Below are 18,798 nucleotides of genomic sequence, written 5' to 3' on the forward strand. Positions count from 1 at the left end.
ACTGAAACTGAATCGATCACACTGAAACTGAATCTCACACTGAAACTGAATCTCATACTGAAACTGAATCGATCACACTACTATATAACATGCCTTTATATGTGAAAAAAAAAATTATAATAATTTGCACACAATTAAGGTGACTCAAACCCAAGTCAAGCACAAGCAAAAAATAGTTACACTAATTTTCAATAAAAAATTAATTACAATAATTTTCAATAAAAATAGTTACATTAAATTTGCAATAAAAAATTAATTAAACTAAATTTGAAACAAAAAAATTTACACTAAATTAGCAATAAAAAAATAATCACACAATTTTTAAAATTAAAATAGAAATAAGAAAGATTTCTTATCTTTTAAAATGTGTATAAATATCATTAAATACCTATCTTGGCACATCAAAGTCTTCGCTCTAGGTGGTAAGGTGTTTGGGTATTCTCTTGAAACCTCAATTTGGCATTATGTTGTAGGGGTTAAAAAGGGAATTGTAAGTATTAGGGGGTTTTAAAAGAATTTTTAAATGGGTGGGGGTTTAGACAAATTTTGTATGTAGTTAGGGGGTTTAAAATTACGCACTATAAACTTTTTTTCACATTTCCTGCTTCTTATTTTTCTTAAAATAATTTCGTTTTTGCATTTCTTATTCATCTACATGCCATGTTTCTTCTAGCAGCAAATGCGAATAAGGTTTTCATAACAAACATCCATATTTTAGTATGGATAGTGTGGTAATAGGTTTTTTCTATTGTGCTTATGTTGAATCAGTTTTCTTATTTTTATCTAATTAGCGAGTTCAAGATTAGAAACTTTGAATGTAACTGCAAAATACGTCCTCTCACATTAGTGAGTTATATATAGCATCATCTAATATTTATTAGTTGGTTGATCCCCATAATGCAAATAAGCCAATCCTTTTTTGCCAACCGCGCAATCCTTTGACGAATTGGCCAACTAACCAATTGGTGAAAATAAATTCATTTAGAAGATATATATAAATATTCATTTAGTCTTGGAGTGTTTAAGGTGTTGGTCGTTGAAGGATGCTTTGTTTGATATTCTTGATATATAGAGAATTGAGAAATCATTTTAAGACAGTGAAGCTTGCAATAGAGTCTATGGAAAAGACAAATAGTTGGTAAGAAAAAATATATGGTTGTTGATTTCTCTTGAGTCTCCAGTTTGGAAAGCACCTCCTCCCTACTCATAGTTGTGGTCAAGACTTATCACTTTACAATTTTGCTACCAATATTTCTAGTCTTTGTTTCAAAATGCAATAGACAAAAGGTAACACATTACTATTATTTTTTAAATTTAATCATTCATTCATTCATATTGCAAATGCTAAAAAGTTGACATGAAAATGAAAATTTGCATAGATAACATATGTTCGCCATGTTTAATAACACTTGAGCATCAACAAAGAGAGACAGCTGCATGAGCCTTTCACTCTTGGATTGCTAGAAGAAGAGTTTTGTTATGTATTCCTTTATTTCCTTCTGATATGCGAGAATTGAGTTTTTAGTTTTGGGTTACAATGGATCCTTCTTTTTCTTGATATTTTTCTATCTCTTTTTTTACTGCATGTTTGAACTGTAGGTATTGTTCAAGCAACTCCATAGCTGCCTTCTGCTTGTGCTCCTCCAAGAGCTGCATTTCTTCATTGTCATGCTTCTCTTTTGTAGTCACTTACAATTACAAATAAGCTTCCTTTATAAGGCATTTTCTCTTCTGAAGTCCTTCCACTTGGCCCCAAAAATGTTTGGGATTTCTTTAAACTGTCTCAGAGTCCTTCTTGATCTCTTTCCACTTATCTTTGAACCATAGGATTTAAGGAAGGGCTGCCTTTTCTTTACGGGGCACCCCTTTTTTTTTTCTTGCCTTTCAGTGATTGAACGATAGGGAATGCCATGGTGGGTTTGAAAACTCCTCAACTTAATTATGCTGCTTCTTCAATCATTTGAAGCTTGTCTCTCTAGACCCTTTCTTCAACTTCTGCAATTTCTTCAACACACGTTACTATTAATTATAATATAAAACATTGACATATGTACATTCATGCAAACTAAATTTTAGAAAATTGAAAAGTAATAATACAAAGCAATAATATAAACATAGGATGACAATGGCCTCAAATACTCCATCATTGTAAATCAGAGCTAACTCATAGTGATTCGAGCCTAACTTAGCCAAAACCCAGTTCTCTAAAAGACAATCTTTTTTGCACCAAACTCACTGGACCCATAAACTAAAATCAAGCAAAACAAATACCCCCCCTCAAATTAAGGATCACCAAAAGCAAATCACAATATGTTTCTTCAAAATGAATGACATGATCTACGCAATATTAATTGATGAATGATCCCTCTGTTCCAGTGTCCTGCCTTAGTTATCACAATTTTTATTTCTTCTCATCGTCCTCAATGCCTATTCTTTCTGTATTGAAGAAAGAAACTAACGCATGTTAAAACCAAAAGGAGGAAATGGAGCCTCACCCACTCGGTCACCAGAAAAAGGAACTATGAAAACAAAAAGAAAGGTAAAAGAAATAAGTATGATTCGGAGGCAGTGCATAAAAAGGAAAAAAAAAAAAAAAAAAAAAGGCATCCCACCATAATAGGAGCTGAAGGCCAAATGGGGAGCTTGTCATGGTGATCTGACAGTCCCCCAGTTAGACCACCAGATTGAAGTTGTTGGCCAAGTGAAGAAATTTCCCAAAAAGCATCGGAACTTCAAATTCTAGAAGGTTACTTACAAGTTAAATTTATGTGTTAAGGTAATTTTGGCTAAGTTTTTAGCTTGTCAGTACTTTAAAATTTGGAAGACTTTCATTTAGGTATTTTAATTTTAGAATTTACTGACTAAATCCTTATGACTTTTAAAATTCTAACTAAAGTTCAATAATATTGTAACATTTTCATGTTACATAATATTGGTCTATTATTTTTTATTTTTTTCACACATACCAAGCCCCGAATTGTCGGCGGCTATTTTCGAGTGTTTGGCAGTGCATTTTTTTTTATTCGTTAAGTCCTGATTTGTCAGTTTTATATTAAGTTCTAACCCTAAGATTTTGGGCGGAGCTCAAAATCTTGGAGTTAAAGCCTAACATGCAGCCTTTATAAACTTCATTCTATACCCTAGGAAGGTATGAGGTTAACCTGTACCTTATATTCTCAAAAAATAAAAAAATAATAACATATTTTTTTAACAGGACATTGATAAAAAAACTTTATTTGAAAAAAAAAATCATAAGGTGTTTTTTCAAATAAAAAATGTTAAAAGAATTAAATTGTAATTTTTTCTTAAAGTTAACGCACTAAAAAAAAGAGTCTAGACTTTTTTTTTATTTGTCAACTCATTTAGATGTCATTGTACAGAGTTTTAATTAGTAAAAGTTTTGGAAGCACTTGATAGTTGATATAATTGATGTGGCCCATCACAATAATTTGTAATCGGACTCACTAACCGAAAATAATGAAGGGGAGTGGTTATTGCATAAGCATCTATGTCCATGTGAATCTGAATCCGAATATAACATTTCAAATCCTCTATATAAAAAAGTATTTGATGGGTTATCTAACCCATTAAAAACAAATTTATAAATAAACATTTTCATTTCAGTATATAGCATTTAATAGTGTATACTTACTCGGAAATGTTACTTTAATATAGCACCAGTAATTATTTTGAACCTATTGTGGAATGTAATGATTTCAACCATCATCTTTTGGGTTAATTCAAAAATATCAATCAAATTACAAATTATTTGGTTATATAATTATAATTAACAAAAAAAAATAGTGTTTTTAATTAATATTAAAATGATCATGACAATAATCAAATATGTTTACCCCGAAATAGCTGTTAGAATATTGAGCGATAGTCTCATTCATCTAAGAGGATAGTAATGAGCAAAATGGTCAATTGACCCCGATAACTCAATTTTCTTCTCCTAAATTGTAGGTGTTTGACTCTTTAAATTATGGTTTGATCCTTGAAGTTGAGAGAGATATGTTTGTAAAAATGCTTTAAAGAGGCAACTAAGTTCATTTATAAGGAGAAAAAAAGTTTAAATGTGCTTCTTCATCTTGCCTCTTGAGTACAAATTTATGGGCTTCGCCACTGCATCTAAGGAACAAATTTTGAACATCAGTGAGTACTTATTGCAATTAATGGTTGGAGCTATTGAGCTAATACAATGAGTTAATTTGCTTAAAATTTGTCCATCTCAGTACATAATAGTATGTGCTAACATTTATGCTTTATGCGCATGAGGCATAACTTAAGTGACATTAGGTTGAGATGAGAAAATGATAAATCTTCAAAATCTTCTTGTTTGATAATAATAATTAAAAAAAAGTGTTTTTAAAAAAAAAATCCAAAATGAAAAATACCCTGATCGACCGGTCTATCTGTAAAAACATGGTGACTGGTCGGTCTACTTTAATGAGCCGAGCGCTCGGCACCATTACCGAGCACTTAATACAACCCACTGAGCACTCGACAAAATGCCACTGTCTGATAGTGACAATCACTGTTACTGTGCAACAGTAACTATTTAAACTGCAAAAACACCTTATAAATTGTTATTGTGTGACAGTAACAATGACAATTTTTTCATTTTTTTTTTAAAAACCACTTAGCGCTCGGCGCAAAAAATACAGAACATAATATAACGTGAGCTTTATTTGTACAAAGTGGACCTATTCATCATTTCAACTTTTTAAGTGTGCTTGTTTATTATTAATGACTGTAAAATAAATTTTAGAATAATTTACTTTTTAAACAAATTCCTATATTATGGTATATAATTATAGTGGATGTTAAAATATTCTCTTGCAGCCTTTGCATTGATGAAAAAATTTCCCTTTTAGTACGATTACTTAAAGAGGAAATTACAGATTTGGTCCACTTATTTTATACCTAGTTCAATTTTGGTCCACGATCTTTTTTAAGTTCTGTTTTGGTCCACTAATTGTTTCATTTGTTCAATAAAGGTCCAGATTTGTGACTTTAAATCTTTTGGGTTGTGTTTTCTTCAATTATAATTGAAGTATAAGTTATATTTCATCATTTCTTAGTCATAAAAACAAATTTGGAGTATTATAATCTAAGAGAATTGAGATTTGGTGAAATTTGAAAAATTGGCAGTTTTGGGTACCCTACTTTAGGGTCAATTATCTTGAGTTTTAGAACTCCAATTTGAATGATCTTTATATGGTTGTAAAGAAGAAATGCATAGCTTTAAAACAAGTATATATTTGCTGAATTTGGGTGAGATTTGATAGGGTAAAAAGCAGGCCAAATTTGAGAAAACAAATCTGGACCTTTATTGAACAAGTCAAACAATTAGTGGACCAAAACAGAACTTAAAAAAGATTGTGGACCAAAATTGAACTAGGTATAAAATAACTGGACTAAATCTGTAATTTTCTCATTACTTAAAACATGACCAAGTTATGGGCAAAAAGAAGAAAAAAACACATGAACAAGTTGTATAATTACCATTTACCTGTATAAACTATATATGAAATTTTAATGCCAACCGGTAGTTGTGTAGTCTCTATCATGGTAGTACAGCTGTGATATTTTCACGTTTCTAACGACTAAAATGCGAAAACGTGGATATTTTTGTTATAAATATCTAATGGAATTACAAAGGATAATGGCCTCCGCCAGCAATTCACAGGTAAGAAAAGTGAGTAAAAAATATCCTAGTAAATAGTAACCACCTAAATTAGCAGTAAGTAAATAATAACCACCTAAATAAAAGTCAATAGTGACGCATTGTAATTTCTTTTAATTTTGTACATGCACTTCAGAAAATATCATATTTTTTTTCTTATCATCTTAAACAAGAATGTGTGAATTACCTGCAATGACTGCTTTTGCATATGTGAAAGGTTTGAATTAAGAATGTTCAAATTCTCATACTCACTTTATATGATATGGTAGATGCCTTGACTTCACTTGATCAATTCACTTCATCTTTCAGGTGTTTCTTCTTTAATTTTGACCAATTTTAATTTAGTTGTAGTGTTAATATTGTATTGCTAACTTTTTTTTTTGGTCGTAATTTTGTAATTCAATTTACTATTATCTTGAACTTATGATTTGATTTTTTTATTAAACAATCAAATTTTATATATTATATAAAAGACTCAATTAGACTTTTGTTATGCTCGACTTTCACTTAAGTTGTTGTAGTTTAAAAGTTGAAATCATACTCTTGTTGTTTGGGTTTGTTTCCAATCAAATACAAAAAAATTGAACTCTGTGACATTTTTTTACGAGGTGTTAATATTAGTATGTGAAAAATTCGAGAAATTTGAAAAATTAATTTATTTTGATTTTTATTAAAAAATTTTTATTTTTTATTTTAATATTTTTAAATTTTTGATCCTCGAATACTTAATAGATGTTCGAACACTTTTCGAAAAAAGCTTGAGTATTACTTGAAAGTTAAATTAAAAAAAAAAAAATCTTTAATTAACTTAAATTTAGATTTATTTTTCAAACTTATCGAAAAATTCCTACGCATGCCCTCAGTACTGTCATAAAACTCAACGATGTTGAGCTTTTATCCTTGATTTTAAATTAAACCAAATTACAAGAGTACAAATGTAATTTTTTGAACAACTGAAACTTAAGTAAAAACGAGATCAAACTATAGGGACAAAAATGTAATGTGGCAGGAAAACAAATTTTATAAAACAATTTTCCTATAGTAAAAAAATGGGAAAGTAACATTGTCCTGCCCTCTCAGGACGTGGCAAGATCTCATTGGATTATTAACCAGGGTCAATCTTCTTTTTTTTTTTGGTCAAAACCAGGGTCAATCTTCTAGTACAGTACAAGGTTACAAGCATGTATGTTGCTCTCTACGGACAGCACTCAGCAGTGTATGTTGGTCACCTGTCTTCCAGCTTGGCTTTTACCTCACTGTCTACATTCTACAACTTGCAAGTTAAATTGGTGATATTATTATTATTGTTTTTGTAGTTTGTAACTTTGTACAACTCAGAATTGTTTTGTTCTAAATTTTTTTTAAAGTAAATGATTATAAAGCCCAATTTTAGGCTTTCACTACTTTTAAGACCCAGGTCTTTTTTGAGTATTCGAAGGAAGCCCAATTTATACTAACCCGGTCCTCACTTCCGTCTCCGTCATTCTCTCTCCGTCTCCTTCTTTTCTCTCCGTCTATCTCCATCTCCCTCTCTTTCTCTGTCTGCAAGCTTTGCTGCTGCTCCCTTCTCCGGCGACTCACCATTGTTGCCGTCGTTGATCGAACAATTGTTGCCCCTGCTTGGATCGATCTCGGTGCCTTTCTTCGGCAAACCACCACGAAGATGATCCTCCCTTCGCTTTGAGAAAGAGGTAGCAGAAGCCACAGTTCCAAATCGACCTCCTTCCTCACTCCCCACCTCACAAGTATGTCTCTCTCTTCCTATCTCTATATATTTTTTCTCTCTCAGCTTAGCTTGGAAACATGGCCTACGCTACCACTGAATTGGGGACTGAATTGGGGTTTCTGATTTTAGGGCTCTAATTTTTGATTTTGGGACTCTAATTTCTGATTTTGGGACTCCAATTTCAGATTTGGTACTAGCATTTAGTTTACTGTGATACTCCTTCAATGGTAAATCTGATAGCACCTTTAGCATATATCTAAGAATACAAAAGGATAATTGGCCAAAAAAAAAAAAACAAAAAGAATACAAGAGGAGAGTGCCCCCAGCCCTGTATATCGAACAAAACAACTCACTTGTCAATTTGGTACTCTTGATATTGCATTTATATTTTATAATCAACAACAAGGCAGCAAGCAACCAAATTAATGCAAGCAACCTATTTTATTAGAATTACATAGCTGTAACTGGATTGCAAAAAGTTGGTGTAAATGTACTATAAGAAGTTTGTGTAACTATAATGCAGCAACATATTTTATTTGAGTGTTAGATCACATACAAAGAGTGTTAAAATGTTTGACGAATCATATCTTTGTAATTAAAAAACCTCGATCTGCATGTTAGCTTTTGAGTAGCTTAAAAGTCTATAAGGTATTTATTAGCCAAAATCTCATGGAAAAATGCAATCTCTCTAGTAGTACTGGTAACTGTATAGATTGAGCCGAACTAAGAAGCTAGCAAGCCCATAATTTCTCTTGTTGACTTAGATAAACCCATAATTTCTGTTTTAGTTTGTTCTTTTGTTGTTTATGCTTTCACAAGAATTGTACTAGGTTTAAATTATATTTTCTAATTTATTGTTACTATTAAACAATAACAATACTTAATTGCCACTGCCGAGCAGTAACAATAATTGATTGTTACTGACGAACAGTAACAATAAGTGATTTTTGGATTTGGTTTTGATGTGTTTATTGCATTTTTAAACTAATTTTTATGTGATTGCCACTGCCTGCCTGATAGTGACAATTGTTAAATAGTATTTTTTTTATAGTGGCTATTTTTTGGCAGTGGCTATTGTTAAAAAGAAAAAAAAACAGAAGACACACGGCAGCTTCAACAAAAAAGCAAAAAAGAAGAAGACATATGACAACTTCATGAAAAAAAAAAAAAAAGGAAGTACATGCCTGCTTCAGCAAAAAGAAAAAAAGAAGAAGACAAAGATTTTTGTTTTTTATGTGTTTATGTTAGAAAAATACATAATATTTGTATATGTATGTTGTTTCTGGGTTTTTTTTAGCATAGTGAGAATAGTCATTGTTCGATAGTGGCAATAAATAATAATTATCACTGTGATAGTAGCAATTAGGTGATTGTTACAGTGTAATAGTAGCAAATTAGCAATCACCTTATTTGTTACTGTGTAATAGTAACAATCAGGTGATTGTTACTCTCTGAATTTTGTGATTTTCTATAGTTTGAATTTTGGTGATTGTTATTGTATGATAGTAACAAAATATATTAGTTATCTTCAATAGGTGATTGTTACTGTCAAACAGTAGCAATAAGTGATTATTATTATCAGACAGTAGCAATAGGTGATCGTTACTATCAAATAATAACAATACCGGATTATCATTGCCATGAAGTAGCAATAAGTGATTGTTACTAACAAATAATGATAATACTTAATTGCCACTGTCCGGCAGTAGCAATAGGTGATTGTTACTATTCGATAGTAACAATTATATTTACTATTAAAACGTAAAAGATTATGGATGCCTCATCTTGATTTTTTTTATTTTATATTAGTTATTATTTAACATGTTTATGAAATGAAAAATATCCAAATTATGATTTTTTATTTATTTTTTGGGTAGTTTATGTACCAATTGGCATTGAAATGAAAAATAAATAAATAAATAAAAAAAAATGGCATTTTAAAAAACACTGTAGTGCTACAGTAACGGCGTCACTGTAGCACTGTTACTGTAGCGCCGAGTTTTTAAAAGTGGGCCGCTACAGTATTTTACTGTAGCATTTGGGCCGGATGAATAGTAAATTTTAAAAAATGGACTTTAAAAAAAAAAACCCTTTTTTTTATTCGACAATTTTAATTTTTTGATAATATATAATTTTCTTCTGTTTTGATGAGGTAATAAAAAGAGGAAATAATTGAAGTAAATGATGTGTTTTCTTCTTCTACACAACTGATACATTCTCTAAGACTGTCGGTGGCACTTGGGACTTGGGAGTGGGAGGAAGTCTAAAAAGCTTGTAGTTGCTCTGTCTCTTTCGTCCCTCTTAAGCCATTTCCTTCTCTGCTAAAATTATTATAAATTATATATATATTTACAGCTATACACAGACTGAGACACTCTTTTAGAGAGACAAAGAAGAGAGAGAGCTGTGATTGGCATTGTGGTTTTGTCTGCTCTTCAGTCAATCAATAACATCTCTCTCTCTCTCTCTCTCTCTCTCTCTCTGGTTCTTCCTTAATCTTTGGCCTCCAAGCTGTGGATTGGTTTCTGGGTTTTTAGTTTCTTTCTCTTTCTCGGAGCCTGTCTATGCGGACACTTTGGATTTGAGATCTGGGTAAAGAATTGGATCGATTTGGGTTTATTCTCAATTGGGTTCAATTGGGTTTCTTGGATTTGAAGAGGTGGTGTTAAAGATCGGTTTTTTTTGTTGAGGTAAGGTATGTTTTTTATTGGTTGGATTTTAGCTGTGTCCGTTTTTGTTCTACCTTTTATTCTTCGGCTTTGGTCCGTTTTATGTTGTTCTAACATTAAAGATAAGATTTACAAATGTTGACTGTCTTGTTCTGCACTGGATAGTCTGGATTTCACTAATTGTACTCTGTTTGGTTGCCGAGAAAACCGAGGAAATGCGGTACTTATATTCGCCGAGTTGAATAAAGTAGTCGGTCTACTTAGGTTTCTAGTTAATGGGAACTCCAAAGTTTCAAAATTTACTCTCCTTTGTTATATTCCACTTACGCAGCAATTTTCACTTTTCAGAAAAGATCTATGGTGTAGACTGTAGAGAATGCTTGTTGAATGGTAAAATCTGATTCTCACCTTCCTTTCCCAGGTGCTTAACCCAGATCTGTGGCTTTTGAAGGGGAGGCAATTATTTAAACATATCAAAAAAGATTCTGCAAGAAAGTACTGAGCTCTTAGACATGCATAGATCTTGTTGAGACTAAACTACCATTTTGATCCATTGTTCACATCTGAGCAAAGAGAAGGTGGCAATGGAATCAGAAGGAGAAAGTGGGGTAAGTATCATACGTATTCTAAACTATCATTTTGATCTTGTTGATCTTGTGATTAATATTTTGATTGTTCACCATCGTTATGACAATCATCACCAGCTCCAGCACCACCAACACCATCATTGCATTTCACTAAATTTTTGTTTATCTTTATGATTAACTACTTAGGCAAAGACCATGAAGAGCCTGGGGGGTCAGGTCTGCCAGATCTGTGGGGATAATGTTGGGAAGACTGCGAATGGTGAACCATTTATTGCCTGCGACGTCTGTGCTTTTCCTGTTTGCAGGCCCTGCTATGAGTACGAGAGGAAGGATGGAAATCAGTCTTGCCCTCAATGCAAAACCAGATACAAGAGGCACAAAGGTTAGTCAGATTCTTAATAAGTTTTATTTCATAATTTTTATTGCATGGAGAAATTTAAGTGAAGTTATCTGTTCTTACAAAATATTCTATTTCAAGTTGATGACATTTTGATTGCTTCAGTTGTGTGTCATTCGTTAGAATTTGAGTTGCTTATAAATATTGCTTTGGTAAATTTGTTTAAAAAAAGGCCGAATTACTTCAATGTTATAGACTCTGAATTGTGCTTATCCATTACCAATACACATGTAGGAGGCTTTATTTAACTTTTTTTTAAATTTTTCTATAGCTAGTTAATGGAAAAGAACTTCTTTTAATCATATCTTCTTGAATTATTGCTGCATTGCAAGGCAGGGAATATTTTTTAAATCATAAGTTTGTGATTGTAATTACTTTGTATTTTTTCCATGGTTGATTTCAGGAAGTCCTGCAATTCTTGGCGATAGAGAAGAGGATGGTGCTAGTGATTTCAACTATACTTCAGAAAATCAAAATGAGAAGCAAAAGATTGCAGAACGCATGTTGAGCTGGCATATGACATATGGACGAGGAGAGGATATTGCGGCTCCCAATTATGATAAAGAAGTTTCTCACAATCACATCCCTCTGCTCACTAATGGAACAGAGGTAGACCAATACATTTGGCAAGCTATTTTCATTCTCGACATGGAATTTGTACGGGAATTTACCTTTTGGAAATTTCTAATTATTAGGTTTCTGGAGAACTGTCTGCTGCATCACCAGAGCGCCTTTCTATGGCATCTCCTGGAGTTTCTGTTGGTGGAAAGCGTGTCCATCCTATGTCCTATGGATCAGATGTTAATCAATCACGTAATTCTCTCTCCGTCTCTTATGTGACATCATCTCTGTTTCTTTATGTGTTCCTGCCAATATTGATTCAAGGTTCTGAATTGTATTCTTTTTACAGCTAATATAAGGGTTGTGGATCCTGTGAGGGAGTTTGGTTCACCTGGGATAGGTAATGTAGCATGGAAGGAGAGAGTGGATGGCTGGAAGATGAAGCAGGAGAAGAATGTTATTCCAATGAGCACTGGTCAAGCTACTTCAGAAAGAGGGGGTGCAGATATTGACGCCAGCACTGATGTGCTTGTGGATGACTCTTTATTGTGAGTTCCGTTTTAATTGCTCCTGCTTTTGTCTCTGGTCTTGTTTATAGTTTTTTTTTTTGGGCCAAGACAGAGAAATTTAAACTTTCCTTCTTGTCTTGGTTGCATAAGTTTTACTGCTACTGGATAATTCAAAATCTAACGCAATGCGGAGAGGCTAGTCTGATATTAGGCAAACCTTCATTATAGCAGTGGTTGTGAGCATAGTGCTCCAAATCTGATACAATGTGGGGATGGGGGATGGAGATCTTGATGCTAGCACTGATCTGCTTGTTGGTGACTCCTTACTATGGGTTTCATCTTGATTGAGCTGCAAATTTTGTTGTTGTTCTTTGTGACTATAACTGAGGCTGCTCAAGTGTCTGGGTTGTTGATAGTTTTTGGAAAGACCAAGAACCTTAAAATTTGCTTCTTGTCTTGGTTACATGAGTTTTTCTGCTACAGGACAATGTGGAGATGCTAGGCTGATATAACGAAAACCTTCGTATAGCAGTAGTTGTGAATATAATGCTCTCTAGCACAACACTGCATTGCTGTATCCTAAAGTTAATTGGCATGTTTTGTCACTTGTTTCTTAATTTCAGTATAGCAAGGAGCTGATTTTCATGTCTATGCTCTTTTTGTTTTGCAGGAATGATGAAGCAAGGCAGCCTCTTTCTAGAAAGGTCTCTATTCCATCATCTAAAATAAACCCTTACAGGATGGTTATTGTTCTGCGGCTTGTTGTACTCTGTATTTTCTTGCACTATCGAATAACAAATCCTGTGCCCAATGCCTATGCACTGTGGTTGATATCAGTCATATGTGAGATTTGGTTTGCAATGTCCTGGATACTCGATCAGTTCCCTAAGTGGCTCCCTGTAAATCGTGAAACATATCTTGACAGACTTTCTCTGAGGTAGGAAAAAATTCCCTCAATTATATCCAAGTGATTAAATTCACCTTTAGATCTCAAGTAGCAGCGTCATTTCAATTTTGATGTTATCCTTGTACTTTGATTTTAAATCCTTATTACATTTGAGTTACAGATATGACCGAGAAGGAGAACCATCACAGTTAGCTGCTGTGGACATCTTTGTCAGTACTGTTGATCCATTGAAGGAGCCTCCAATGGTGACAGCAAATACTGTGCTATCTATCCTTGCAGTTGACTACCCAGTTGACAAGGTTTCTTGCTATGTTTCTGATGATGGAGCTGCAATGCTGACGTTTGAAGCTCTGTCTGAAACTTCAGAATTTGCAAGGAAATGGGTCCCTTTCTGCAAGAAGTATAGCATTGAGCCTCGGGCTCCTGAATGGTACTTCACACAGAAGATTGATTACTTGAAGGATAAAGTTCAACCATCATTCGTCAAAGACCGTAGAGCGATGAAGGTATGTCCTTAGCATACAAATTTAAACAGCTGCTCCATTAACCCCACCCATTCAACAGAAGTGCTCCATCTAATTAGTACTCTTTCCTTTTTGGTTTCAGAGAGAATATGAAGAATTTAAAGTTCGTGTTAATGGGTTTGTTGCAAAGGCAACGAAAGTACCTGAAGAAGGATGGATCATGCAAGATGGTACTCCATGGCCAGGAAATAATACTAGAGACCATCCCGGAATGATCCAGGTTGCTACATCTTAACATGGCAGATCTCTTTATGCTGCAGAGGGCTTGTTACTTATTAGAGTTGATATTTATTTATTGTAGCTCATTTGGAATGCTGAAGTGGAGTTTAAAACATGTTGCTCCCTTGCATTAGCATCATTTTGTACTAAGATTGTATTTATTTTGTCACTTTCAGGTTTTCTTAGGCCAAAGTGGAGGGCTCGATGCTGAGGGAAATGAACTACCACGTTTAGTCTATGTTTCTCGTGAAAAGCGTCCAGGTTTCCAACATCACAAGAAGGCTGGTGCTATGAATGCACTTGTAAGTATATTATAAAGTTAGTTTATCTCTTTATGTTTAGGTTTATCTTTGTCTGATAGCCAATGCATCTCTCTTGCAGGTTCGAGTATCAGCAGTCCTCACTAATGGACCTTTCTTGTTGAATCTTGATTGTGATCATTACATTAACAATAGTAAGGCCTTGAGGGAAGCTATGTGCTTTCTAATGGATCCTAACCTGGGGAAAAATGTGTGTTATGTTCAGTTTCCACAGAGATTTGATGGTATTGATAGAAATGATCGATATGCCAACCGGAATACTGTTTTCTTTGATGTAAGTTCTCCATCCTTACAGTGATCAGAAAAAAAGAGATTAATTATAAACTAATAGAGTTTGTTGTTTCTGTATGATTTTATTAAATGGGTTTGGATAGTCTGATTTGTATGTTTATACATTTCCTTCTGGTTTCAGATTAACTTGAGAGGTTTAGATGGTATTCAAGGCCCAGTTTATGTCGGTACTGGATGTGTCTTCAATAGAACAGCTTTATATGGTTATGAACCTCCTCTGAAGCCTAAGCATAAGAAAGCGGGAGTTCTATCTTCACTTTGTGGTGGATCACGGAAGAAAGGTTCAAAATCAAGTAAAAAGGGTTCAGACAAGAAGAAATCTAGCAAGCATGTGGATCCTACTGTGCCGATTTTCAGTCTAGAGGATATTGAAGAGGGGGTGGAAGGTAATGTTTGAATTTATGTTCTGTATCATTCTTAGATATATGGTCACATCTGTTTGCTCTGTGTAAGGGATTTTTGAGGATAACAATACATACTGGAAAGGTGATAGTTGTTACCAGTCTTGCTTTTACCTGTGCCTGAGAAATTTTTAATACAAACTTGATATTATTAGTTGGCACTTAACTTTTCATATGCACATTTTCAAAACCAGGTGCTGGATTTGATGATGAGAAGTCATTATTGATGTCACAAATGAGCCTGGAAAAAAGGTTTGGTCAGTCTTCTGTTTTTGTTGCCTCCACACTTATGGAGAATGGTGGTGTTCCTCAATCTGCGACACCAGAAACTCTTCTTAAAGAAGCTATTCATGTTATTAGCTGTGGGTATGAAGACAAAAGTGACTGGGGAGCTGAGGTATGTCATTCTTTTCAATGCTTTTGTTACATTATTAAATATCCTTTTATTCCCATTGCAACTAAGAAATAATTGCAAATGTAGTTACAAAGTATCATCTTTGAAATCCAATTTTCTAGATAGAAACATGCTGGATGTGTGGAAAACGTGGTTTTGTAAAATATTATACTTGAGTTTTAATTTGCATAGGTGAAATATGCCTCTGACTGTGGAGACTTGTTCACACTTCACATGTATGAAAATTACAATCATATGATATTTCGAGTGTCCACCTCCCAATGTACTGAATCAGTTTGAGAGAAAATCTCAGTAATTTCATCTTGAACTGATTTTCTTGTTTGTTTTTTTCCTTGTTTTCCTATTTATACTTTCTTAAGAAATTTTCAGGAGCAGTCATTTGTTTTAAGAGCTTATGATGACCTGTGTTAAGAAAACAGGGCATCATAGACTGTTCTTACTGATATTTCATTTGGTTTATGTGTTCTCATGTTGTATATTCTGACATTCTGTCATCCTGAAAGCTTAGCTGTTTGGTGAAAATTTCGGTTGACCATGCTGTTCCCTTTATTTACTGTTTCCTTTTTCTCATTTTTGTTGGTTCTTAAGAGGATGGTTATTTGTCTCCTGCAGATAGGATGGATCTATGGTTCTGTCACAGAAGATATTCTTACGGGATTCAAGATGCACGCCCGTGGGTGGAGGTCCATTTACTGCATGCCTAAGCGTCCAGCCTTTAAAGGTTCTGCTCCTATTAATCTTTCAGATCGTCTGAACCAAGTGCTTCGATGGGCTTTGGGTTCCGTTGAAATTCTTCTTAGTCGGCATTGTCCCATCTGGTATGGTTATAGTGGTAGGCTAAAATGGCTGGAAAGATTTGCATATGTGAACACTACCATTTACCCGATCACCTCCATACCTCTTCTCATGTACTGTACCTTGCCGGCTGTCTGTCTTCTTACCAACAAATTCATCATTCCACAGGTTCGTTATATCACCATAATTACTCTATCCTCATCTCTCTGTCTTGCTTTCTTTTCTTTTGTCGCTCCCATATAGAGCAGTGCTTCTCAGCAGTCATTTTACCTGAAAATTCTGCTGTTTTAACAGCTTTGGAAGGCAGTGATAGTTTTGCTTAATTTATGAAATGATGAGCTTCTGAGTTCAGCATGAATAAATCTTAGTTTCCCAAAAACCATAATTTATGAAATGAAGACCTTTCTTGGTTCATTCTGATTGCAGATTAGCAACATTGCGAGTATATGGTTCATCTCCCTCTTTCTTTCCATCTTTGCAACTGGTATTCTAGAGATGAGGTGGAGTGGTGTTGGAATTGACGAGTGGTGGAGAAATGAACAGTTTTGGGTTATTGGTGGTGTTTCAGCCCATCTTTTTGCCGTCGTCCAAGGTCTGCTCAAAGTGCTTGCTGGTATTGACACTAACTTCACTGTCACCTCCAAGGCATCCGATGAAGACGGGGACTTTAATGAACTCTACATGTTTAAATGGACAACCCTTCTCATCCCACCAACAACTCTCCTCATCATAAACCTGGTGGGTGTTGTTGCTGGTATATCATACGCCGTCAATAGTGGTTACCAGTCATGGGGTCCCCTTTTTGGTAAGCTCTTCTTTGCCTTTTGGGTGATTGTCCATTTGTATCCCTTCCTCAAAGGTCTTATGGGACGCCAGAACCGTACACCCACCATTGTCGTTGTGTGGTCGATTCTTCTTGCTTCTATTTTCTCTTTGTTATGGGTGAGAGTTGATCCCTTTACCACAAGAGTCACTGGTCCAGATGTTGAGCAGTGTGGAATCAACTGCTAGACGAAAAATGACCACGACTGTACTGTTTGAAAATTCAAATTTATTCTGTTGGCCAACTAAAGCTTTAAGCTCGAGAGGTGGGAACTGGGAGTTACTCAATTTGTTATATTTTGTTCTGATATTTCTTTGTCAAATTGGTTTGACCATTTGAAGCGTACACTGTTTGTAGATGATAGAAGGTGAAAAAAGAATTTGTTTGTTTGTTGTAAGAGAGGTCAGTTTTTATGTAATACTTGAACAGTAACTTATTTTGATGAGAGATCTGAAGACCGTCTCTGGAACAGTGAACAGTAATTTATTACAGTTCTTAATGTCGTGCAACTTTGTATTATAGTCATGGATGATTTTCCAGTGGATTGTTAAATTAGTTACCCTGTATGCTATGCTCAAGACTTCCTTCTGATAATAGTTTTATTTGTAGCTCATAAAGCTCTTCACAGTACAAGGTCTTAGCCACAAGGGTTGTCATTAAACTAATTGAACTAGTCAGCACCTTCTTTTGGTGCTACTTATTAAAAGGTGGTTTGAAGCTATTATACATCATTCATTATAATCCAAAAACATGAAAATAAACCCAATCGCACGATTTGCTGGCCTTTGCACTGGGTGCACAAAATCCTTCACTAATCCCCTTGCTCGTTCAAAAAAAAAAAAAGCAAAGAAAAAAAGGTTTTAAGTATGTATTCTTGTCCAAATATATATGTAAAATTTATGCGTTAACACTACCACGAGCCATATAAAAGTAAACTGATAATATAGAAGAAAGGAAAAAAACAATGTAACACGAACATAATTGAATAGTACTATAGAAATAAGAATTAACTAATAATTAATGATATTTAGTATCAGATATAGCAGCAAAGTCAAAATAGGTCCCATCCCATACCTGATGCCACAATCTTCTTGAGAAGTGCCCTTGCAAACTGTATTTCTCCTTGGTGTGAACTGATAAATTTACTCTGCAAATTCAGAATCTATCAGACCTCAATAATATGGAAGTATGGAGCTCATACAAGCCCTAGTCTTTCAGCAGTGGACAAAACAAGGAAGAAATAAAGTCAATATAGACTTATGATCTCAGTGGCATATGGAGTGACATCATAATGCAGAATATCACTCCACAATAAATCTTACAATATCTACTGTATTTTCAGCAAAAGCCAAGGCAAACATGGTTTAAAAAGCATTCCCGCGGTAAGAACATCAAAGATGAGTTACCATTTCAACATATATATATAAAGTCCACAACTTGATCAAGTCGGGCTTGATGCCTCAGCAGGAACGAACGCAGATGACTCATATACAAACACCTTGCTCCCTGTTTAAACGAAAGTGGTTAGTCAACTCACTAAGTGTATAAATTACTGAAGTATTTCCCTGGCCAACCTTCACAAGATAAGAATAACTTTAAGATATATGAGAACTTTGTCAGTTGCATCTATAATAAAAAAAGAAAGCACTGGTAGTTAACAAAAAAAATACAGATCAAGTTCGTCAGAAAAAGTAATGAGTGCAAATTTTCACCAACGAGCATCAATACCACTAACAAAAAAATTAAAGATTACAAGCAATATAGCCATGCTTACAATTGAAGATGGAAGCTGTAACCAAACAAGAAAAACAAACTTCATATGGTAGTAGAGCGGTAACCTGATGAAACAACTCAAAGGGACTTCATTAGATTGCAATACCTCATTACTCATTAGGAAGTAGTAAAACAAATTTATTTTAGTCATGAATGATATTCGAGTAGATTGTTTTGATTAGAGATCTGAAG

General features: G+C 34.2%; 1 protein-coding gene across 2 annotated transcripts; it reads left to right on the top strand.

Annotated features, from left to right (window-relative positions):
- Positions 1-9,715: 9,715 nt before the first annotated feature.
- Positions 9,716-17,372, top strand: CEV1 (Cellulose synthase family protein). 2 transcript variants are annotated; one of them, XM_086234797.1, is made up of 15 exons: positions 9,716-10,110; positions 10,506-10,692; positions 10,858-11,053; positions 11,472-11,677; positions 11,764-11,881; positions 11,979-12,177; positions 12,809-13,075; positions 13,206-13,551; positions 13,652-13,789; positions 13,965-14,090; positions 14,170-14,382; positions 14,521-14,785; positions 14,995-15,197; positions 15,828-16,178; positions 16,437-17,372. In XM_086234797.1, the coding sequence occupies exons 2-15, from the start codon at positions 10,669-10,671 to the stop codon at positions 17,019-17,021; spliced, it is 3,237 nt and encodes a 1,078-aa protein (XP_086090923.1). In that variant the 5' UTR covers positions 9,716-10,110; positions 10,506-10,668; the 3' UTR covers positions 17,022-17,372. The 2 variants fall into 2 exon arrangements, with proteins under 2 accessions (XP_086090923.1, XP_086090922.1); XM_086234796.1 differs by having other exon boundaries at positions 9,716-10,105.
- The last annotated feature ends 1,426 nt before the right edge of the window (positions 17,373-18,798 follow it).

Source organism: Dryas octopetala, chromosome 3 (assembly GCF_963921425.1).
Source record: "Dryas octopetala chromosome 3, drDryOcto1.1, whole genome shotgun sequence".
NCBI lineage: Eukaryota > Viridiplantae > Streptophyta > Magnoliopsida > Rosales > Rosaceae > Dryas > Dryas octopetala.

Excerpts from the sequence above, each read along its gene's own strand:
- CEV1 (XM_086234797.1), top strand. The coding sequence starts at position 10,669 with ATGGAATCAGAAGGAGAAAGTGGG. Across the intron at positions 10,693-10,857 it reads AATCAGAAGGAGAAAGTGGG|GCAAAGACCATGAAGAGCCT; the intron begins GTAAGTATCATA and ends TTAACTACTTAG. Across the intron at positions 16,179-16,436 it reads ACAAATTCATCATTCCACAG|ATTAGCAACATTGCGAGTAT; the intron begins GTTCGTTATATC and ends TTCTGATTGCAG.